The 24,260-nt window shown below is 35.9% G+C and overlaps 1 protein-coding gene across 4 annotated transcripts in view; it reads right to left on the bottom strand.

Annotated features, from left to right (window-relative positions):
* myo15aa (myosin XVAa) overlaps positions 1 to 24,260 on the bottom strand; it is a 207,366-nt gene that overhangs the window by 91,430 nt on the left and 91,676 nt on the right. For 3 of the 4 annotated variants that reach the window (XM_046334016.1, XM_046334014.1, XM_046334013.1), the window contains 8 exons: positions 22,582 to 22,817; positions 21,284 to 21,474; positions 20,856 to 20,928; positions 20,456 to 20,549; positions 19,300 to 19,397; positions 19,036 to 19,145; positions 18,715 to 18,809; positions 7,616 to 7,739 (listed from right to left, as the gene is read on the bottom strand). In XM_046334016.1, the coding sequence (XP_046189972.1) occupies positions 7,616 to 7,739; positions 18,715 to 18,809; positions 19,036 to 19,145; positions 19,300 to 19,397; positions 20,456 to 20,549; positions 20,856 to 20,928; positions 21,284 to 21,474; positions 22,582 to 22,817 (1,021 nt within the window). The remainder of the gene's footprint in view (positions 1 to 7,615; positions 7,740 to 18,714; positions 18,810 to 19,035; positions 19,146 to 19,299; positions 19,398 to 20,455; positions 20,550 to 20,855; positions 20,929 to 21,283; positions 21,475 to 22,581; positions 22,818 to 24,260) is intronic. The other variant, XM_046334015.1, reaches the window with a different exon arrangement.

Raw genomic sequence — 24,260 nt, forward strand, 5'->3', positions numbered from 1 at the left:
TGTTGCTACCATGCTTGTGTTATGTTGTGTTGCTACCATGCTGTTGTCATGTTGTGTTGCTACCATGTTGTTGTCTACCATGTTGTTTGTTGTGTTGCTACCATGTTGTTGTCATGTTGTGTTGCTACCATGTTGTTGTTATGTTGTGTTGCTACCATGTTGTTGTCATGTTGTGATGCTACCATGTTGTTGTCATGTTGAGTTGCTACCATGCTGTGTTGTCATGTTGTGCTGATACCATGTTGTGTTGCTGCCATGTTGTTGTCATGTTGTTTGTTACCATGTTGTTGTCATGTTGTGTTGCTACCATGCTGTTGTTGTCATTTGTGTTGCTACCATGTTGTGTTGTTGCCATGTTATTGTCATGTTGTGTAGCTACCATGTTGTTGTCATGTTGTGTTGCTACCATGTTGTTGTCATGTTGTGTTGCTACCATTTTGTGGTGCTACCATGTTGTTGTCATGTTGTTTTGCTACCATGTTGTTGTTATGTTGTGTTGCTACCATGCTGTTGTCATGTGTTGCTACCATGTTGTTGTCATGTTGTGTTGCTACCATGTTGTTGTTATGTTGTGTTGCTACCATGCTGTTGTCATGTTGTGTTGCTACCATGTTGTTGTCATGTTGTGTTGCTACCATGTTGTTGTCATGTTGTGTTGCTACCATGTTGTGTTGCTACCATGTTGGTGTCATGTTGTGTTGCTACCATGTTGCTTGTCATGTTGTGTTGCTACCATGTTGTGTTGCTACCATGTTGTTTCATGTTGTGTTGCTACCATGTGTTGTTGTTGCTACCATGCTGTGTTGTCATGTTGTGTTGCTACCATGTTGTTATACCATGTTGTTGATGTTACCATGTTGTTGTCATGTTGTGTTGATACCATGTTGTGTTGCTACCATGTTGTTGTTATGTTGTGTTGCTACCATGTTGTTGTCATGTTGTGTTGCTACCATGTTGTTGTTATGTTGTGTTGCTACCATGCTGTTGTCATGTTGTGTTGCTACCATGTTGTTGTCATGTTGTGTTGCTACCATGTTGTTGTTATGTTGTGTTGCTACCATGTTGTTGTCATGTTGTGTTGCTACCATGTTGTTGTCATGTTGTGTTGCTACCATGTTGTGGTCATGTTGTGTTGCTACCATGTTGTGGTGCTACCATGTTGTTGTCATGTTGTGTTGCTACCATGTTGTTGTTATGTTGTGTTGCTACCATGTTGTTGTCATGTTGTGTTGCTACCATGTTGTTGTTATGTTGTTTTGCTACCATGTTGTTGTCATGTTGTGATGCTACCATGTTGTTGTCATGTTGAGTTGCTACCATGTTGTTGTTATGTTGTGTTGCTACCATGCTGTTGTCATGTTGTGTTGCTACCATGTTGTTGTCATGTTGTGTTGCTACCATGTTGTTGTTATGTTGTGTTGCTACCATGCTGTTGTCATGTTGTGTTGCTACCATGTTGTTGTCATGTTGTGTTGCTACCATGTTGTGTTGCTACCATGTTGGTGTCATGTTGTGTTGCTACCATGTTGGTGTCATGTTGTGTTGCTACCATGTTGCTGTCATGTTGTGTTGCTACCATGTTGTGTTGCTACCATGTTGTTTTCGTGTTGTGTTGCTACCATGCTGTGTTGTCATGTTGTGTTGCTACCATGTTGTTATATTGTGATGTTACCATGTTGTTGTCATGTTGTGTTGCTACCATGTTGTGTTGCTACCATGTTGTTGTCATGTTGTGTTGCTACCATGTTGTTGTTATGTTGTGTTGCTACCATGCTGTTGTCATGTTGTGTTGCTACCATGTTGTTGTCATGTTGTGTTGCTACCATGTTGTTGTCATGTTGTGTTGCTACCATGTTGTGTTGCTACCATGTTGTTGTTATGTTGTTTTGCTACCATGTTGTTGTCATGTTGTGATGCTACCATGTTGTTGTCATGTTGAGTTGCTACCATGTTGTTGTTATGTTGTGTTGCTACCATGCTGTTGTCATGTTGTGTTGCTACCATGTTGTTGTCATGTTGTGTTGCTACCATGTTGTTGTTATGTTGTGTTGCTACCATGCTGTTGTCATGTTGTGTTGCTACCATGTTGTTGTCATGTTGTGTTGCTACCATGTTGTTGTCATTTTGTGCTGCTACCATGTTGTTGTTATGTTGTGTTGCTACCATGTTGTTGTCATGTTGTGATGCTACCATGTTGTTGTCATGTTGTTGTCATGTTTGTCATGTTGTGTTGCTACCATGTTGTGTTGCTGCCATGTTGTTGTCATGTTGGGTTGCTACCATGTTGTTGTCATGTTGTGTTGCTACCATGTTGTTGTCATGTTGTGTTGCTACCATGCTGTGTTGTCATTTTGTGCTGCTACCATGTTGTGTTGCTGCCATGTTGTTGTCATGTTGTGTTGCTACCATGTTGTTGTCATGTTGTGTTGCTACCATGTTGTTGTCATGTTGTGTTGCTACCATGTTGTGTTGCTACCATGTTGTTGTCATGTTGTGTTGCTACCATGTTGTTGTTATGTTGTGTTGCTACCATGTTGTTGTTATGTTGTGTTGCTACCATGTTGTTGTTATGTTGTGTTGCTACCATGCTGTTGTCATGTTGTGTTGCTACCATGTTGTTGTCATGTTGTGTTGCTACCATGTTGTTGTTATGTTGTGTTGCTACCATGCTGTTGTCATGTTCTGTTGCTACCATGTTGTTGTCATGTTGTGTTGCTACCATGTTGTGTTGCTACCATGTTGGTGTCATGTTGTGTTGCTACCATGTTGCTGTCATGTTGTGTTGCTACCATGTTGTGTTGCTACCATGTTGTTTTCGTGTTGTGTTGCTACCATGCTGTGTTGTCATGTTGTGTTGCTACCATGTTGTTATATTGTGATGTTACCATGTTGTTGTCATGTTGTGTTGATACCATGTTGTGTTGCTACCATGTTGTTGTTATGTTGTGTTGCTACCATGTTGTTGTCATGTTGTGTTGCTACCATGTTGTTGTTATGTTGTGTTGCTACCATGCTGTTGTCATGTTGTGTTGCTACCATGTTGTTGTCATGTTGTGTTGCTACCATGTTGTGTTGCTACCATGTTGGTGTCATGTTGTGTTGCTACCATGTTGCTGTCATGTTGTGTTGCTACCATGTTGTTTTCGTGTTGTGTTGCTACCATGCTGTGTTGTCATGTTGTGTTGCTACCATGTTGTTGTCATGTTGTGTTGCTACCATGTTGTGGTCATGTTGTGTTGCTACCATGTTGTTGTCATGTTGTGTTGCTACCATGTTGTTGTTATGTTGTGTTGCTACCATGCTGTTGTCATGTTGTGTTGCTACCATGTTGTTGTCATGTTGTGTTGCTACCATGTTGTGTTGCTACCATGTTGGTGTCATGTTGTGTTGCTACCATGTTGCTGTCATGTTGTGTTGCTACCATGTTGTGTTGCTACCATGTTGTTTTCGTGTTGTGTTGCTACCATGTTGTTGTCATGTTGTGTTGCTACCATGTTGTGGTCATGTTGTGTTGCTACCATGTTGTGTTGCTACCATGTTGTTGTCATGTTGTGTTGCTACCATGTTGTTGTTATGTTGTGTTGCTACCATGTTGTTGTCATGATGTGTTGCTACCATGTTGTTGTTATGTTGTTTTGCTACCATGTTGTTGTCATGTTGTGATGCTACCATGTTGTTGTCATGTTGAGTTGCTACCATGTTGTTGTTATGTTGTGTTGCTACCATGCTGTTGTCATGTTGTGTTGCTACCATGTTGTTGTCATGTTGTGTTGCTACCATGTTGTTGTTATGTTGTGTTGCTACCATGCTGTTGTCATGTTCTGTTGCTACCATGTTGTTGTCATGTTGTGTTGCTACCATGTTGTGTTGCTACCATGTTGGTGTCATGTTGTGTTGCTACCATGTTGCTGTCATGTTGTGTTGCTACCATGTTGTGTTGCTACCATGTTGTTTTCGTGTTGTGTTGCTACCATGCTGTGTTGTCATGTTGTGTTGCTACCATGTTGTTATATTGTGATGTTACCATGTTGTTGTCATGTTGTGTTGCTACCATGTTGTGTTGCTACCATGTTGTTGTCATGTTGTGTTGCTACCATGTTGTTGTTATGTTGTGTTGCTACCATGCTGTTGTCATGTTGTGTTGCTACCATGTTGTTGTCATGTTGTGTTGCTACCATGTTGTTGTCATGTTGTGTTGCTACCATGTTGTGTTGCTACCATGTTGTTGTTATGTTGTTTTGCTACCATGTTGTTGTCATGTTGTGATGCTACCATGTTGTTGTCATGTTGAGTTGCTACCATGTTGTTGTTATGTTGTGTTGCTACCATGCTGTTGTCATGTTGTGTTGCTACCATGTTGTTGTCATGTTGTGTTGCTACCATGTTGTTGTTATGTTGTGTTGCTACCATGCTGTTGTCATGTTGTGTTGCTACCATGTTGTTGTCATGTTGTGTTGCTACCATGTTGTTGTTATGTTGTGTTGCTACCATGTTGTTGTCATGTTGTGATGCTACCATGTTGTTGTCATGTTGAGTTGCTACCATGCTGTGTTGTCATGTTGTGTTGCTACCATGTTGTGTTGCTGCCATGTTGTTGTCATGTTGGGTTGCTACCATGTTGTTGTCATGTTGTGTTGCTACCATGTTGTTGTCATGTTGTGTTGCTACCATGCTGTGTTGTCATTTTGTGCTGCTACCATGTTGTGTTGCTGCTATGTTGTTGTCATGTTGTGTTGCTACCATGTTGTTGTCATGTTGTGTTGCTACCATGTTGTTGTCATGTTGTGTTGCTACCATGTTGTTTGTACATGTTGTTGTCATGTTGTGTTGCTACCATGTTGTTGTTATGTTGTGTTGCTACCATGCTGTTGTCATGTTGTGTTGCTACCATGTTGTTGTTATGTTGTGTTGCTACCATGTTGTGTTGCTACCATGTTGTTGTCATGTTGTGTTGCTACCATGTTGTTGTTATGTTGTGTTGCTACCATGTTGTTGTCATGTTGTGTTGCTACCATGTTGTGTTGCTACCATGTTGTTGTTATGTTGTTTTGCTACCATGTTGTTGTCATGTTGTGATGCTACCATGTTGTTGTCATGTTGAGTTGCTAACATGCTGTGTTGTCATGTTGTGTTGCTACCATGTTGTTGTCGTGCTGTGTTGCTACCATGTTGTTGTTATGTTGTGTTGCTACCATGCTGTGTCGTCATGTGTTGCTTCCTTGCTATGTTGTTGTCTTAGGTCTCTCTCTGGTCTTGGGGCTCTGTTCACAAACAGACCCCATAGAGAGATGAACCTGGAGAAGAGTCCCCTAAGCAAGCTGGTCCTGGGGCTCTGTTCACAAACACAAACAGAGCCTACAGAGAGATGAGCCTGGAGAAGAGTCCCCTAAGCAAGCTGGTCCTGGGGCTCTGTTCACAAACACAAACACACCCTACAGAGAGATGAACCTGGAGAAGAGTCCCCTAAGCAGGCTGGTCCTGGGGCTCTGTTCACAAACAGACCCCACAGAGAGATGAACCTGGAGAAGAGTCCCCTAAGCAGGCTGGTCCTGGGGCTCTGTTCACAAACACAAACAGACCCTACAGAGTCCCAGGATAGCAACACAATTAGACCCAATCAAATCATGAGAAAACAAAAAGAGAATTATTTCCAATGTGTCAAGTAATTAACAAAAAAACAGAGCAAACTAGAATGCTATTTGGCCCTAAACAGAGAGTACACAGTGGGAGAATACCTGACCACTGTGACTGACCCTAAACAGAGAGTACACAGTGGCAGAATACCTGACCACTGTGACTGACCCTAAACAGAGAGTACACAGTGGCAGAATACCTGACCACTGTGACTGGCCCTAAACAGAGAGTGGCAGAATACCTGACCACTGTGACTGACCCTAAACAGAGAGTACACAGTGGCAGAATACCTGAGCACTGTGACTGACCCTAAACAGAGATGTTGTACACAGTGGCAGAATGTTGTTGTCATGTTGACCTGTGACTGACCCTAAACAGAGAGTACACAGTGGCAGAATACCTGACCACTGTGACTGACCCTAAACAGAGAGTGGCAGAATACCTGTGACTGACCCTAAACAGAGAGTACACAGTGGCAGAATACCTGACCACTGTGACTGACCCTAAACAGAGAGTGGCAGAATACCTGACCACTGTGACTGACCCTAAACAGAGAGTACACAGCGGTAGAATACCTGACCACTCTGACTGACCCTAAACAGAGAGTACACAGTGGCAGAATACCTGTCCACTGTGACTGACCCAAACTTAAGGAAAGCTTTGTAGAGACTCAGTGAGCATAGCCTTGCTATTGAGAAAGGCCGCCGTAGGCAGACATGGCTCTCAAGAGATGACAGGCTATGTGCACACAAAATGAGGTGGAAACCGAGCTGCACTTCCTAACCTCCTGCCCAATGTATGACCATACTAGAGTCACATATTTCCCACTGTGCCATCACAGCAGTAAGATGTATGACCTGTTGCCACAAGAGAAGGGCAACCAGTGAAGAAATAATATAATATATGCCATTTAGCAGACGCTTTTATCCAAAGCGACTTACAGTCATGTGTGCATACATTCTACGTATGGGTGGTCCCGGGAATCGAACCCACTACCCTTACAAGCGCCATGCTCTACCAACTGAGCTACAGAAGGACCACAATGGTGTTTGTTCAGTGAAGAACAAACACCATTGTAAATACAACCCATATTTATGCATATTTATTTTCCCTTTTGTTCTTTAACTATTTGCACATAAAATGACGTTTTAAATGTATTTATTTTTTGGGAACTTCTGTGAGTAATTTTTATTGTTTATTTTCTACTTCACAAGCTTTGACAATGTTAACATGTTTCCCATGACAGACAGACAGACAGACAGACAGACAGACAGACAGACAGACAGACAGACAGACAGACAGGCAGGCAGGCAGGCAGGCAGGCAGGCAGGCAGGCAGGCAGGCAGCAGGCAGGCAGGCAGGCATGGTGCAGGCAGGCAGGGTGGTCCAGGCCCACTACCCTTACAAGCGCAGGCTGAGGCACAATGGCAGGCAGGAAGGCAGGCACACCAGGCAGGCATATTTATTTTCCCTTTTGTTCAACTATTTGCACATAAAATGGCAAATGCATTTATTTTTTGGCAGGCAGGCAGGCAGGCAGGCAGGACAATGTTAACAGGTTTCCCAGGCAGGCAGGCAGGCAGGCAGGCAGGCAGGCAGGCAGGCAGGCAGGCAGGCAGGCAGGCAGGCAGGCAGGCAGGCAGGCAGGCAGGCAGGCAGGCAGGCAGGCAGGCAGGCAGGCAGGCAGGCAGGCAGGCAGGCAGGCAGGCAGGCAGGCAGGCAGGCAGGCAGGCAGGCAGGCAGGCAGGCAGGCAGGCAGGCAGGCAGGCAGGCAGGCAGGCAGGCAGGCAGGCAGGCAGGCAGGCAGGCAGGCAGGCAGGCAGGCAGGCAGGCAGGCAGGCAGGCAGGCAGGCAGGCAGGCAGGCAGGCAGGCAGGCAGGCAGGCAGGCAGGCAGGCAGGCAGGCAGGCAGGCAGGCAGGCAGGCAGGCAGGCAGGCAGGCAGGCAGACAGACAGACAGACAGACAGACAGACAGACAGACCTCCGGGCTGTAGTCCTGGGGGATATGGTCTGCTGGAGGGGGCCTGACCCCTCTCCTCCTCTCCTCCTCCTATTCCTCCTCCTCCCTTCATCCGGCCTGTCATACTGGCTGGCTTGTCCAGGTCCTGAGAGAGACGGAGAACAGTGTTGAGACTAAAACAGGCTGATGGACGGAGTGAGAGAGACAGAGGAAAGGACAGAGAGGAACAGAGAGGGAGGTCCGTAATTGGCCCAGTCATTGGAACTCTATCCTCCCTGGGTAATACCATACACACCCTAAGAGCTGCACACACAACCTTCTGCTGTCAATCCCCCAGACAGACACACAACCTTCTGCTGCCAATCCCCCAGACAGACACACAACCTTCTGCTGCCAATCCCCCAGACAGACACACAACCTTCTGCTCTGCTCTCAATCCCCCAGACAGACACACAACCTTCTGCTCTGCTGCCAATCCCCCAGAAGAGACACACAACCTTCTGCTCTGCTGCCAATCCCCCAGACAGACACACAACCTTCTGCTCTGCTGCCAATCCCCCAGACAGACACACAACCTTCTGCTCTGCTCTCAATCAATCTCAATGTTATGATGTGTTATGATGTATTATGTTATGATGTATTATGTTATGATGTGTTATGATGTATTATGTTATGATGTATTATGATGTATTATGTTATGATGTGTTATGATGTATTATGTTATGATGTATTATGTTATGATGTGTTATGATGTATTATGTTATGATGTATTATGATGTATTATGTTATGATGTGTTATGATGTATTATGTTATGATGTATTATGTTATGATGTATTATGATGTATTATGTTATGATGTATTATGTTATGATGTATTATGTTATGATGTGTTATGATGTATTATGTTATGATGTATTATGTTATGATGTATTATGTTATGATGTATTATGTTATGATGTATTATGTTATGATATGTTATGATGTATTATGTTATGATGTATTATGTTATGATGTGTTATGATGTATTATGTTATGATGTATTATGTTATGATGTATTATGTTATGATGTATTATGTTATGATGTATTATGATGTGTTATGATGTATTATGTTATGATGTGTTATGTTATGATGTATTATGTTATGATGTATTATGTTATGATGTATTATGATGTATTATGTTATGATGTGTTATGATGTATTATGTTATGATGTATTATGATGTATTATGATATGATGTGTTATGATGTATTATGTTATGATGTGTTATGATGTGTTATGATGTATTATGTTATGATGTGTTATGATGTATTATGTTATGATGTGTTATGATGTATTATGTTATGATGTGTTATGATGTATTATGTTATGATGTATTATGTTATGATGTATTATGTTATGATGTATTATGTTATGATGTATTATGTTATGATGTATTATGTTATGATGTGTTATGTTATGATGTATTATGTTATGATGTATTATGTTATGATGTATTATGTTATGATGTGTTATGTTATGATGTATTATGTTATGATGTATTATGTTATGATGTGTTATGATGTATTATGTTATGATGTATTATGTTATGATGTATTATGTTATGATGTATTATGATGTGTTATGATGTATTATGTTATGATGTATTATGTTATGATGTATTATGTTATGATGTATTATGATGTGTTATGATGTATTATGTTATGATGTATTATGTTATGATGTATTATGTTATGATGTATTATGTTATGATGTATTATGTTATGATGTATTATGATGTGTTATGATGTATTATGTTATGATGTATTATGATGTGTTATGATGTATTATGTTATGATGTATTATGTTATGATGTGTTATGATGTATTATGTTATGATGTATTATGTTATGATGTATTATGTTATGATGTATTATGTTATGATGTATTATGATGTGTTATGATGTATTATGTTATGATGTATTATGATGTGTTATGATGTATTATGTTATGATGTGTTATGATGTATTATGATGTGTTATGATGTATTATGTTATGATGTATTATGATGTATTATGTTATGATGTGTTATGATGTGTTATGATGTATTATGTTATGATGTATTATGTTATGATGTGTTATGATGTATTATGTTATGATGTGTTATGATGTATTATGTTATGATGTGTTATGATGTGTTATGATGTGTTATGATGTATTATGTTATGATGTATTATGATGTATTATGTTATGATGTATTATGTTATGATGTATTATGTTATGATGTATTATGTTATGATGTGTTATGATGTATTATTTTATGATGTATTATGTTATGATGTGTTATGATGTATTATGTTATGATGTATTATGTTATGATGTGTTATGATGTGTTATGATGTATTATTTTATGATGTATTATGTTATGATGTGTTATGATGTATTATGTTATGATGTATTATGTTATGATGTGTTATGATGTGTTATGATGTATTATGTTATGATGTGTTATGATGTATTATGTTATGATGTATTATGATGTATTATGTTATGATGTATTATGATATGATGTGTTATGATGTATTATGTTATGATGTGTTATGATGTATTATGTTATGATGTATTATGTTATGATGTATTATGATGTATTATGTTATGATGTATTATGTTATGATGTATTATGTTATGATGTATTATGATGTATTATGTTATGATGTGTTATGATGTATTATGTTATGATGTATTATGTTATGATGTATTATGCTATGATGTATTATGTTATGATGTGTTATGATGTATTATGTTATGATGTATTATGTTATGATGTATTATGTTATGATGTATTATGTTATGATGTATTATGATGTGTTATGATGTATTATGTTATGATGTATTATGATGTGTTATGATGTATTATGTTATGATGTATTATGTTATGATGTGTTATGATGTATTATGTTATGATGTATTATGTTATGATGTATTATGTTATGATGTATTATGTTATGATGTATTATGATGTGTTATGATGTATTATGTTATGATGTATTATGATGTGTTATGATGTATTATGTTATGATGTGTTATGATGTATTATGATGTGTTATGATGTATTATGTTATGATGTATTATGATGTATTATGTTATGATGTGTTATGATGTGTTATGATGTATTATGTTATGATGTATTATGTTATGATGTGTTATGATGTATTATGTTATGATGTGTTATGATGTGTTATGATGTGTTATGATGTATTATGTTATGATGTATTATGATGTATTATGTTATGATGTATTATGTTATGATGTATTATGTTATGATGTATTATGTTATGATGTGTTATGATGTATTATGTTATGATGTATTATGTTATGATGTGTTATGATGTGTTATGATGTATTATTTTATGATGTATTATGTTATGATGTGTTATGATGTATTATGTTATGATGTATTATGTTATGATGTGTTATGATGTGTTATGATGTATTATGTTATGATGTGTTATGATGTATTATGTTATGATGTATTATGATGTATTATGTTATGATGTATTATGATATGATGTGTTATGATGTATTATGTTATGATGTGTTATGATGTATTATGTTATGATGTGTTATGATGTATTATGTTATGATGTATTATGTTATGATGTATTATGTTATGATGTATTATGTTATGATGTGTTATGATGTATTATGTTATGATGTATTATGTTATGATGTATTATGTTATGATGTATTATGTTATGATGTATTATGATGTGTTATGATGTATTATGTTATGATGTATTATGATGTGTTATGATGTATTATGTTATGATGTATTATGTTATGATGTGTTATGATGTATTATGTTATGATGTATTATGTTATGATGTATTATGTTATGATGTATTATGTTATGATGTATTATGATGTGTTATGATGTATTATGTTATGATGTATTATGATGTGTTATGATGTATTATGTTATGATGTGTTATGATGTATTATGATGTGTTATGATGTATTATGTTATGATGTATTATGATGTATTATGTTATGATGTGTTATGATGTGTTATGTTATGATGTATTATGTTATGATGTGTTATGATGTATTATGATGTGTTATGATGTATTATGTTATGATGTATTATGTTATGATGTGTTATGATGTATTATGTTATGATGTGTTATGATGTGTTATGATGTGTTATGTTATGATGTATTATGTTATGATGTATTATGTTATGATGTGTTATGTTATGATGTGTTATGATGTATTATGTTATGATGTATTATGTTATGATGTATTATGTTATGATGTGTTATGTTATGATGTGTTATGATGTATTATGTTATGATGTATTATGTTATGATGTATTATGTTATGATGTGTTATGTTATGATGTGTTATGTTATGATGTATTATGTTATGATGTGTTATGATGTGTTATGTTATGATGTGTTATGATGTGTTATGATGTGTTATGATGTGTTATGATGTATTATGATGTATTATGTTATGATGTATTATGTTATGATGTGTTATGATGTATTGTGTTATGATGTATTGTGTTATGATGTATTATGTTATGATGTGTTATGATGTGTTATGATGTGTTATGATGTGTTATGATGTATTATGATGTATTATGTTATGATGTATTATGTTATGATGTGTTATGATGTATTGTGTTATGATGTATTGTGTTATGATGTATTATGTTATGATGTGTTATGATGTGTTATGATGTGTTATGATGTGTTATGATGTGTTATGATGTGTTATGATGTGTTATGATGTATTATGTTATGATGTATTATGTTATGATGTGTTATGATGTATTGTGTTATGATGTATTGTGTTATGATGTATTATGTTATGATGTGTTATGATGTGTTATGATGTGTTATGATGTATTATGTTATGATGTATTATGATGTATTATGTTATGATGTGTTATGATGTGTTATGATGTATTATGTTATGATGTATTATGTTATGATGTGTTATGATGTATTATGTTATGATGTGTTATGATGTATTATGTTATGTGTTATGATGTATTATGTTATGATGTATTATGATGTGTTATGATGTATTATGTTATGATGTATTATGATGTGTTATGATGTATTATGTTATGATGTGTTATGATGTATTATGATGTGTTATGATGTATTATGTTATGATGTATTATGATGTATTATGTTATGATGTGTTATGATGTGTTATGATGTATTATGTTATGATGTATTATGATGTATTATGTTATGATGTGTTATGATGTGTTATGATGTATTATGTTATGATGTATTATGTTATGATGTATTATGTTATGATGTATTATGTTATGATGTATTATGATGTATTATGTTATGATGTATTATGTTATGATGTATTATGATGTGTTATGATGTATTATGTTATGATGTGTTATGATGTATTATGATGTGTTATGATGTATTATGTTATGATGTGTTATGATGTATTATGTTATGATGTGTTATGTTATGATGTATTATGTTATGATGTATTATGTTATGATGTATTATGTTATAATGTGTTATGTTATGATGTATTATGTTATGATGTATTATGTTATAATGTGTTATGTTATGATGTATTATGTTATGATGTGTTATGATGTGTAATGATGTATTATGTTATGATGTATTATGTTATGATGTATTATGTTATGATGTATTATGATGTATTATGTTATGATGTATTATGATGTATTATGTTATGATTTATTATGTTATGATGTATTATGTTATGATGTATTATGATGTATTATGTTATGATGTGTTATGATGTATTGTGTTATGATGTGTTATGATGTGTTATGATGTGTTATGATGTATTATGTTATGATGTGTTATGATGTATTATGTTATGATGTATTATGTTATGATGTATTATGTTATGATGTATTATGTTATGATGTGTTATGATGTATTATGTTATGATGTGTTATGATGTATTATGTTATGATGTATTATGTTATGATGTATTATGTTATGATGTATTATGTTATGATGTATTATGATGTATTATGTTATGATGTGTTATGATGTATTATGTTATGATGTGTTATGATGTATTATGTTATGATGTATTATGTTATGATGTATTATGTTATGATGTATTATGTTATGATGTGTTATGTTATGATGTGTTATGATGTATTGTGTTATGATGTATTATGTTATGATGTGTTATGATGTATTATGTTATGATGTGTTATGATGTATTGTGTTATGATGTGTTATGATGTGTTATGATGTGTTATGATGTATTATGTTATGATGTGTTATGATGTATTATGTTATGATGTATTATGTTATGATGTATTATGTTATGATGTATTATGTTATGATGTGTTATGATGTATTATGTTATGATGTGTTATGATGTATTATGTTATGATGTATTATGTTATGATGTATTATGTTATGATGTATTATGTTATGATGTGTTATGATGTATTATGTTATGATGTGTTATGATGTATTATGTTATGATGTGTTATGATGTATTATGTTATGATGTATTATGATGTATTATGTTATGATGTGTTATAATGTGTTATGATGTATTATGTTATGATGTATTATGTTATGATGTATTATGATGTGTTATGATGTATTATGTTATGATGTATTATGTTATGATGTGTAATGATGTATTATGTTATGATGTATTATGTTATGATGTATTATGTTATGATGTGTAATGATGTATTATGTTATGATGTATTATGATGTATTATGTTATGATGTATTATGATGTATTATGTTATGATGTATTATGTTATGATGTATTATGTTATGATGTATTATGTTATGATGTGTTATGATGTATTATGTTATGATGTATTATGTTATGATGTATTATGATGTGTTATGATGTATTATGTTATGATGTGTTATGATGTATTATGATGTGTTATGATGTATTATGTTATGATGTATTATGATGTATTATGTTATGATGTGTTATGATGTGTTATGATGTATTATGTTATGATGTATTATGTTATGATGTATTATGTTATGATGTGTTATGATGTATTATGTTATGATGTATTATGTTATGATGTATTATGATGTATTATGTTATGATGTATTATGTTATGATGTATTATGATGTGTTATGATGTATTATGTTATGATGTGTTATGATGTATTATGATGTGTTATGATGTATTATGTTATGATGTGTTATGTTATGATGTATTATATTATGATGTATTATGTTATGATGTATTATGTTATGATGTATTATGTTATAATGTGTTATGTTATGATGTATTATGTTATGATGTGTTATGATGTGTAATGATGTATTATGTTATGATGTATTATGTTATGATGTATTATGTTATGATGTATTATGTTATGATGTATTATGTTATGATGTATTATGTTATGATTTATTATGTTATGATGTATTATGTTATGATGTATTATGATGTATTATGTTATGATGTGTTATGATGTATTATGTTATGATGTGTTATGATGTATTATGTTATGATGTATTATGTTATGATGTATTATGTTATGATGTATTATGTTATGATGTGTTATGTTATGATGTGTTATGATGTATTGTGTTATGATGTGTTATGATGTATTATGATGTATTATGTTATGATGTGTTATGATGTATTATGATGTATTATGATGTATTATGTTATGATGTATTATGTTATGATGTGTTATGATGTATTATGTTATGATGTGTTATGTTATGATGTGTTATGATGTATTATGTTATGATGTATTATGTTATGATGTATTATGTTATGATGTATTATGTTATGATGTATTATGTTATGATGTGTTATGATGTATTATGTTATGATGTGTTATGATGTATTATGTTATGATGTATTATGTTATGATGTATTATGTTATGATGTATTATGTTATGATGTATTATGTTATGATGTGTTATGATGTATTATGTTATGATGTGTTATGATGTATTATGTTATGATGTATTATGTTATGATGTATTATGATGTATTATGTTATGATGTATTATGATGTATTATGTTATGATGTATTATGTTATGATGTATTATGTTATGATGTATTATGTAGCTCATTATGTTATGATGTATTAAGTGTTTGGATGAAATGGCATATATTATGTTATGATGTATTATGTTATGATGTATTATGTTATGATGTATTTTGTTATGATGTGTTATGATGTATTATGTTATGATGTATTATGTTATGATGTATTATGTTATGATGTATTATGTTATGATGTGTTATGATGTATTATGTTATGATGTGTTATGATGTGTTATGATGTATTATGATGTATTATGTTATGATGTATTATGTTATGATGTATTATGTTATGATGTATTATGTTATGATGTGTTATGATGTATTATGTTATGATGTATTATGTTATGATGTGTTATGTTATGATGTATTATGTTATGATGTATTATGTTATGATGTATTATGTTATGATGTGTTATGATGTATTATGATGTATTATGATGTATTATGTTATGATGTATTATGATGTGTTATGATGTATTATGATGTATTATGTTATGATGTATTATGTTATGATGTATTATGTTATGATGTATTGTGTTATGATGTGTTATGATGTATTATGTTATGATGTATTATGATGTGATGTATTGTGTTATGTTATGATGTATTATGTTATGGTGTATTATGTTATGATGTATTATGTTATGATGTATTATGATGTATTATGTTATGATGTATTATGTTATGATGTATTATGTTATGATGTGTTATGATGTATTATGTTATGATGTATTATGTTATGATGTATTATGTTATGATGTGTTATGATGTATTATGTTATGATGTATTATGTTATGATGTGTTATGTTATGATGTATTATGTTATGATGTATTATGTTATGATGTATTATGTTATGATGTGTTATGATGTATTATGATGTATTATGATGTATTATGTTATGATGTATTATGATGTGTTATGATGTATTATGATGTATTATGTTATGATGTATTATGTTATGATGTATTATGTTATGATGTATTATGTTATGATGTGTTATGATGTATTATGTATTATGATGTGTTATGTTATGATGTATTATGTTATGATGTGTTATGATGTATTATGATGTATTATGATGTATTATGTTATGATGTATTATGATGTGTTATGATGTATTATGATGTATTATGTTATGATGTATTATGTTATGATGTATTATGTTATGATGTATTGTGTTATGATGTGTTATGATGTATTATGTTATGATGTATTATGATGTGATGTATTGTGTTATGTTATGATGTATTATGTTATGGTGTATTATGTTATGATGTATTATGTTATGATGTATTATGATGTATTATGTTATGATGTATTATGTTATGATGTATTATGTTATGATGTGATATGATGTGTTATGATGTGTTATGATGTATTATGTTATGATGTGTTATGATGTATTATGTTATGATGTGTTATGATGTATTATGTTATGATGTATTATGATGTGTTATGATGTGTTATGATGTGTTATGTTATGCTGTATTATGTTATGATGTGTTATGATGTATTATGTTATGATGTGTTATGATGTATTATGTTATGATGTATTATGATGTATTATGTTATGATGTATTATGTTATGATGTATTATGTTATGATGTATTATGATATATTATGTTATGATGTATTATGTTATGATGTGTTATGATGTATTATGTTATGATGTATTATGATGTATTATGTTATGATGTGTTATGTTATGATGTATTATGATGTATTATGTTATGATGTGTTATGTTATGATGTATTATGTTATGATGTATTATGTTATGATGTATTTTGTTATGATGTATTATGTTATGATGTATTATGATGTATTATGATGTATTATGTTATGATGTGTTATGTTATGATGTATTATGTTATGATGTATTATGTTATGATGTATTTTGTTATGATGTATGATGTATTATGTTATGATGTGTTATGATGTATTATGTTATGATGTATTATGTTATGATGTGTTATGATGTATTATGTTATGATGTATTATGATGTATTATGTTATGATGTATTATGTTATGATGTATTATGTTATGATGTATTATGATGTATTATGTTATGATGTATTATGTTATGATGTATTATGTTATGATGTATTATGTTATGATGTATTATGATGTATTATGTTATGATGTATTATGTTATGATGTATTATGATGTGTTATGATGTGTTATGTTATGATGTATTATGTTATGATGTATTATGTTATGATGTATTATGTTATGATGTATTATGTTATGATGTATGATATGATGTGTTATGATGTGTTATGATGTTATGATGTATTATGTTATGATGTATTATGTTATGATGTATTATGTTATGATGTATTATGTTATGATGTATTATGTTATGATGTTTATGTTATGATGTGTTATGATGATGTATTATGTTATGATGTATTATTATGTTATGATGTATTATGTTATGATGTGTTATGATGTATTATGTTATGATGTATTATGATGATATTATGTTATGATGTATTATGTTATGATGTATTATGATTATTATGATGTGTATTATGTTATGATGTGTTATGATGTATTATGATGTATTATGTTATGATGTATTATGATGTATTATGTTATGATGTATTATGTTATGATGTATTATGTTATGATGTATTATGTTATGATGTATTATGATGTATTATGTTATGATGTATTATGTTATGATGTATTATGTTATGATGTATTATGATGTGTTATGTTGTGTTATGATGTATTATGTTATGATGTGTTATGATGTGTTATGTTATGTTGTGTTATGATGTATTATGTTATGATGTATTATGTTATGATGTGTTATGTTATGATGTGTTATGTTATGATGTGTTATGTTATGCTCCAGGTCCCTACGGCAGAAGAAGGAACCTGGAGTCTGAATCCAGCAGCCCTCCGGTTGTATGTAATACGGTAGGATGTTAGGATATGATACCTGTGTAGTTTAGTAACTTAATCCCCCGCTGCAGTCTGCTCCATTCATACTGCCCACCCTCCCTCCCACACACACACACACACACACCCACTGTGTGTGTCTCACCGTGCTGCCGTCTGATAACACAGGGTTGAAGAGGCTGTCCAGGTAGCGATCCACCCCTCTCTGAGTCGGACCATCGCTGAACACACCAGACTCCACTGGAGAGGAGACACTGTTAATATCACTATACTGGTGTGTGTGTGTGTGTGTGTGTGTGTGTGTGTGTGTGTGTGTGTGTGTGTGTGTGTGTGTGTGTGTGTGTGTGTGTGTGTGTGTGTGTGTGTGTGTGTGTGTGTGTGTGTGTGTGTGTGTGTGTGTGTGTGTGTGTGTGTGTGTGTGTGTGTGTGTGTGTGTGTGTGTGTGTGTGTGTGTGTGTGTGTGTACCGTGGCTGGAGTATCCGTCAGAGCCTGGCAGGCTGTACGCAGGTTGGGTGGCGCTGAGGAAGGGCGGGGGCAGCTCTTCATCACTGTCAAAACCACTGCCAAACAGAGTTCTGGTCACACAAACAGGCTGGGTGATTAGTGTGTTGGGCCAATCAGAGCCCACCGTTTCCCTGATGAACCAATCCTCCTGGCTGGGTGATTAGTAACATTCCCTGAGACCTGTGTTAGCTCCCCAGTAAAGGGTTTATGTGTGTTTGGACTCACAGGCTGGCGTTGGTTCGAACCCTATTAGGATCCTCAGCTGAGATGATGAAGTAACTCTTCTGTTTGGGGAAGTCGGACGGCAGCTCCAAGTCTGAGATCTAAAACAGGATTCAGTTAGGGCCAGACGTTTTCAAAGTCTGAGATCTAAAACAGGATTCAGTTAGGGCCAGACCTTTTCAAAGTCTGGGATCTACAACAGGATTCAGTTAGGGCCAGACCTTTTCAAAGTCTGGGATCTACAACAGGATTCAGTTAGGGCCAGACCTTTTCAAAGTCTGAGATCTAAAACAGGATTCAGTTAGGGCCAGTTAGCCTGATAACTCTCAGTTAGCCTGATAACTCTCGGTTAGCCTGATAACTCTCGGTTAGTCTGATAACTCTCGGTTAGCCTGATAACTCTCAGTTAGCCTGATAACTCTCAGTTAACTCTCAGTTAGCCTGATAACTCTTGGTTAGCCTGATAACTCTCGGTTAACCTGATAACTCTCAGAAAGCCTCATAACTCTCAGCTAACCTGATAACTCTCAGTAAACCTGATAACTCTCGGTTAACCTGATAACTCTCAGTTAACCTGATAACTCTCAGTTAGCCTGACAACTCTCAGTTAGCCTGATAACTCTCGGTTAGCCTGATAACTCTCAGAAAGCCTGATAACTCTCAGCTAACCTGATAACTCTCAGCTGACCTGATAACTCTCGGTTAACCTGATAACTCTCCGAAAGCCTGATAACTCTCAGTTAGCCTGATAACTCTCAGTTAACCTGATAACTCTCAGTTAGCCGGATAACTCAGTTAACCTGATAACTCTCAGTTAACCTAATAACTCCCGGTTAGCCCGATAACTCTCGGTTAGCCCGATAACTCTCGGTTAGCCTGATAACTCTCAGTTAGCCTGATAACTCTCAGTTAACTCTCAGTTAGCCCGATAACTCTCGGTTAGCCTGATAACTCTCAGTTAGCCTGATAACTCTCAGTTAACTCTCAGTTAGCCTGATAACTCTGTTAGCCTGATAACGTTCAGTTAACCTGATAACTCTCAGTTAGCCTGATAACTCTCAGTTAGCCTGATAACTCTCAGTTAACCTGATAACTCTCAGTTAGCGTGATAACTCTCAATTGGCTTAATGTGTGTATGTGGTGTGTGTGATATACCCACCAGATCCATGACGTAATCATGACCGGCTAGCTCCGCCCACTGCCCATGCTCCTTCATCAGTATAGAAAACCCCCTCCACGCCTCACACACTCCCCTACAGGAAAACAGACAGACTGTATAGAACACCCCCTCCACGCATCACACACTCCCCTACAGGAAAACAGACAGACAGTATAGAAAATAGGATACCTGTGTAGTAGGCTAGAATACCTGTGTAGTAGGATAGTAGCATAGGATACCTGCGCAGTAGCATGGTAGGATACCTGTGTAGTAGGATAGTAGCAAAGGATACCTGTGCAGTAGCATGGTAGGATAGGATACCTGTGTAGTAGGATAGTAGGATAGGATACCTGTCTAGTAGGATAGAATACCTGTGTAGTAGGATGGTTGGATAGGATACCTGTTTCGCAGGATGTCTCCCGCTAGATCTTCTCCACTGGTCCAGGATTGTACAGGACACAGGAACGATTCTCCTAGAGACACAGACAGACAGACAGACAGACAGACAGACAGACAGACAGACAGACAGACAGACAGACAGACAGACAGACAGACAGACAGACAGACAGACAGACAGACAGACAGACAGACAGACAGACAGACAGACAGACAGACAGACAGACAGACAGACAGACAGACAGACAGACAGACAGACAGACAGACAGACAGACAGAGAGACAGAGAGACAGAGAGACAGAGAGACAGTGAGAGGAGAGAGAGAGAGAGACAGAGAGAGGAGAGTTATGGAGATAAGCAGTTGTCCCCCTTGTGTTTCTGTGTCTGTCAGTTAGTAGACAGCTCTGTGATGTCATCAGAAGCGCAGCTCACCATCGAAGCAGGACACCTGCAGCACCATGTTAGCCCTCTTCCTATTGGCTGTCCACTCCAACAGAGACAGTGGATAGGTGCGTGCTGTCTCAGGGGCGGAGCCTGATAACAGCCGGGACTTCTGATTGGCCTGGATCAGCCGGTGCTGCAGCAGCGCCCGGCAACAGGCAGGGGCGTGGTCAGACACAAACCTAGGAGACAGTTGGTAGGACCATGGTCTATGTGTGTTACTTCAGTAGGTAGGACCATGGTCTATGTGTGTTACTTCAGTAGGTAGGACCATGGTCTATGTGTGTTACTTCAGTAGGTAGGACCATGGTCTATGTGTGTTACTTCAGTAGGAGACAGTAGGTAGGACCTCAGTAGGTGTGTGTGTGTTCTTACTTCAGTAGGTGTGTGTTCTTACTTCAGTAGAGGTGTGTGTTCTTACTTCAGTAGAGGTGTGTGTTCTTACTTCAGTAGGTGTGTGTTCTTACTTCAGTAGGTGTGTGTTCTTACTTCAGTAGAGGTGTGTGTTCTTACTTCAGTAGAGGTGTGTGTTCTTACTTCAGTAGAGGTGTGTGTTCTTACTTCAGTAGGTGTGTGTGTTCTTACTTCAGTAGAGGTGTGTGTGTGTTCTTACTTCAGTAGAGGTGTGTGTTCTTACTTCAGTAGGTGTGTGTGTTCTTACTTCAGTAGAGGTGTGTGTGTGTGTGTTCTTACTTCAGTAGAGGTGTGTGTTCTTACTTCAGTAGAGGTGTGTGTTCTTACTTCAGTAGAGGTGTGTGTTCTTACTTCAGTAGAGGTGTGTGTTCTTACTTCAGTAGGTGTGTGTGTTCTTACTTCAGTAGAGGTGTGTGTTCTTACTTCAGTAGAGGTGTGTGTTCTTACTTCAGTAGGTGTGTGTGTTCTTACTTCAGTAGAGGTGTGTGTTCTTACTTCAGTAGAGGTGTGTGTTCTTACTTCAGTAGGTGTGTGTGTTCTTACTTCAGTAGAGGTGTGTGTGTGTGTTCTTACTTCAGTAGAGGTGTGTGTGTGTGTTCTGACTTCAGTAGAGGTGTGTGTTCTTACTTCAGTAGAGGTGTGTGTGTGTGTTCTTACTTCAGTAGAGGTGTGTGTTCTTACTTCAGTAGAGGTGTGTGTTCTTACTTCAGTAGAGGTGTGTGTGTTCTTACTTCAGTAGAGGTGTGTGTTCTTACTTCAGTAGAGGTGTGTGTTCTTACTTCAGTAGAGGTGTGTGTTCTTACTTCAGTAGAGGTGTGTGTTCTTACTTCAGTAGAGGTGTGTGTTCTTACTTCAGTAGAGGTGTGTGTTCTTACTTCAGTAGAGGTGTGTGCAGCCTGGCGGAGGGGGGGAAGCAGCAGACACACCCCAGCAGCAGCAGCCAGCCTCTCTCTGCGTTGTCATGGTTAGGGTTCCGCCACACCTGGTTGGCCAGCTGAGCCAGGATCTCGTCTCGCATTCCCTGATTGGCCAGTCCTCTCTGGATGATGTAGTTCCCAAACAGGTTCTCCTGAGCCCCATTCAGGTGGGGGTCGCCCATGAACCTCAGGATCTACAACATAGAACCACATCCCTTAATACTTAGAACACAGATACGACACAGACAGAACACTTAAACACCTAGAACACATAGATAGACAGAACCCTAACACTTAAACACCTAGAACACAGTGATAGACAGAACCCTAACACTTAAACACCTAGAACGCAGAATCCTAACACCTAGAACATGGAAATAGACAGAACCCTAACACTTAAACACCTAGAACACAGTAATAGACAGAACCATAACACTTAAACACCTAGAACACAGAGCTAGATGGAACCCTAACACTTAGACATCTAGAACACAGAGCTAGATAGAACCCTAACACTTAAACACCTAGAATACTGAAATAGACAGAATCCTAACACTTAAACACCTAGAACTAAGAAATAGACAGAACCCTAACAATTAAACACCTAGAACACAGAGATATACATAACCATAACACTTAAACACCTATAACCCAGAGATAGACAGAACCCTGACACTTAAACTCCTAGAACACAGAATCCTAAACTTAAACACCTAGCACACAGATAGACAGATAGACATGTTTCAGACAAGGCCAGATGGGAATATTGACGAATACGCTGATTCGGTGTGCGAGTTCATTAGAACGTGCGTCGAAGATGTCGTTCCCATAGCAACGATAAAAACATTCCCTAACCAGAAACCGTGGATTGATGGCAGCATTCGCGTGAAACTGAAAGCGCGAACCACTGCTTTTAATCAGGGCAAGGTGTCTGTCAACATGACTGAATACAAACAGTGCAGCTATTCCCTCCGTAAGGCTATTAAACAAGCTAAGCGTCAGTACAGAGACAAAGTGGAATCTCAATTCAATGGCTCAGACACAAGAGGCATGTGGAAGGGTCTACAGTCAATCACGGACTACAAGATGAAATCCAGCCCAGTCACGGACCAGGATGTCTTGCTCCCAGGCAGACTAAATAACTTTTTTGCCCGCTTTGAGGACAATACAGTGCCACTGACACGGCCTGCAACGGAAACATGCAGTCTCTCCTTCACTGCAGCCGAGGTGAGTAAGACATTTAAACATGTTAACCCTCGCAAGGCTGCAGGCCCAGACGGCATCCCCAGCCGCGCCCACAGAGCATGCGCAGACCAGCTGGCCGGTGTGTTTACGGACATATTCAATCAATCCCTATACCAGTCTGCTGTTCCCACATGCTTCAAGAGGGCCACCATTGTTCCTGTTCCCAAGAAAGCTAAGGTAACTGAGCTAAACGACTACCGCCCCGTAGCACTCACTTCCGTCATCATGAAGTGCTTTGAGAGACTAGTCAAGGACCATATCACCTCCACCCTACCTGACACCCTAGACCCACTCCAATTTGCTTACCGCCCAAATAGGTCCACAGACGATGCAATCTCAACCACACTGCACACTGCCCTAACCCACCTGGACAAGAGGAATACCTATGTGAG

Source organism: Oncorhynchus gorbuscha, unplaced genomic scaffold (assembly GCF_021184085.1).
Source record: "Oncorhynchus gorbuscha isolate QuinsamMale2020 ecotype Even-year unplaced genomic scaffold, OgorEven_v1.0 Un_scaffold_557, whole genome shotgun sequence".
Lineage (NCBI taxonomy): Eukaryota > Metazoa > Chordata > Actinopteri > Salmoniformes > Salmonidae > Oncorhynchus > Oncorhynchus gorbuscha.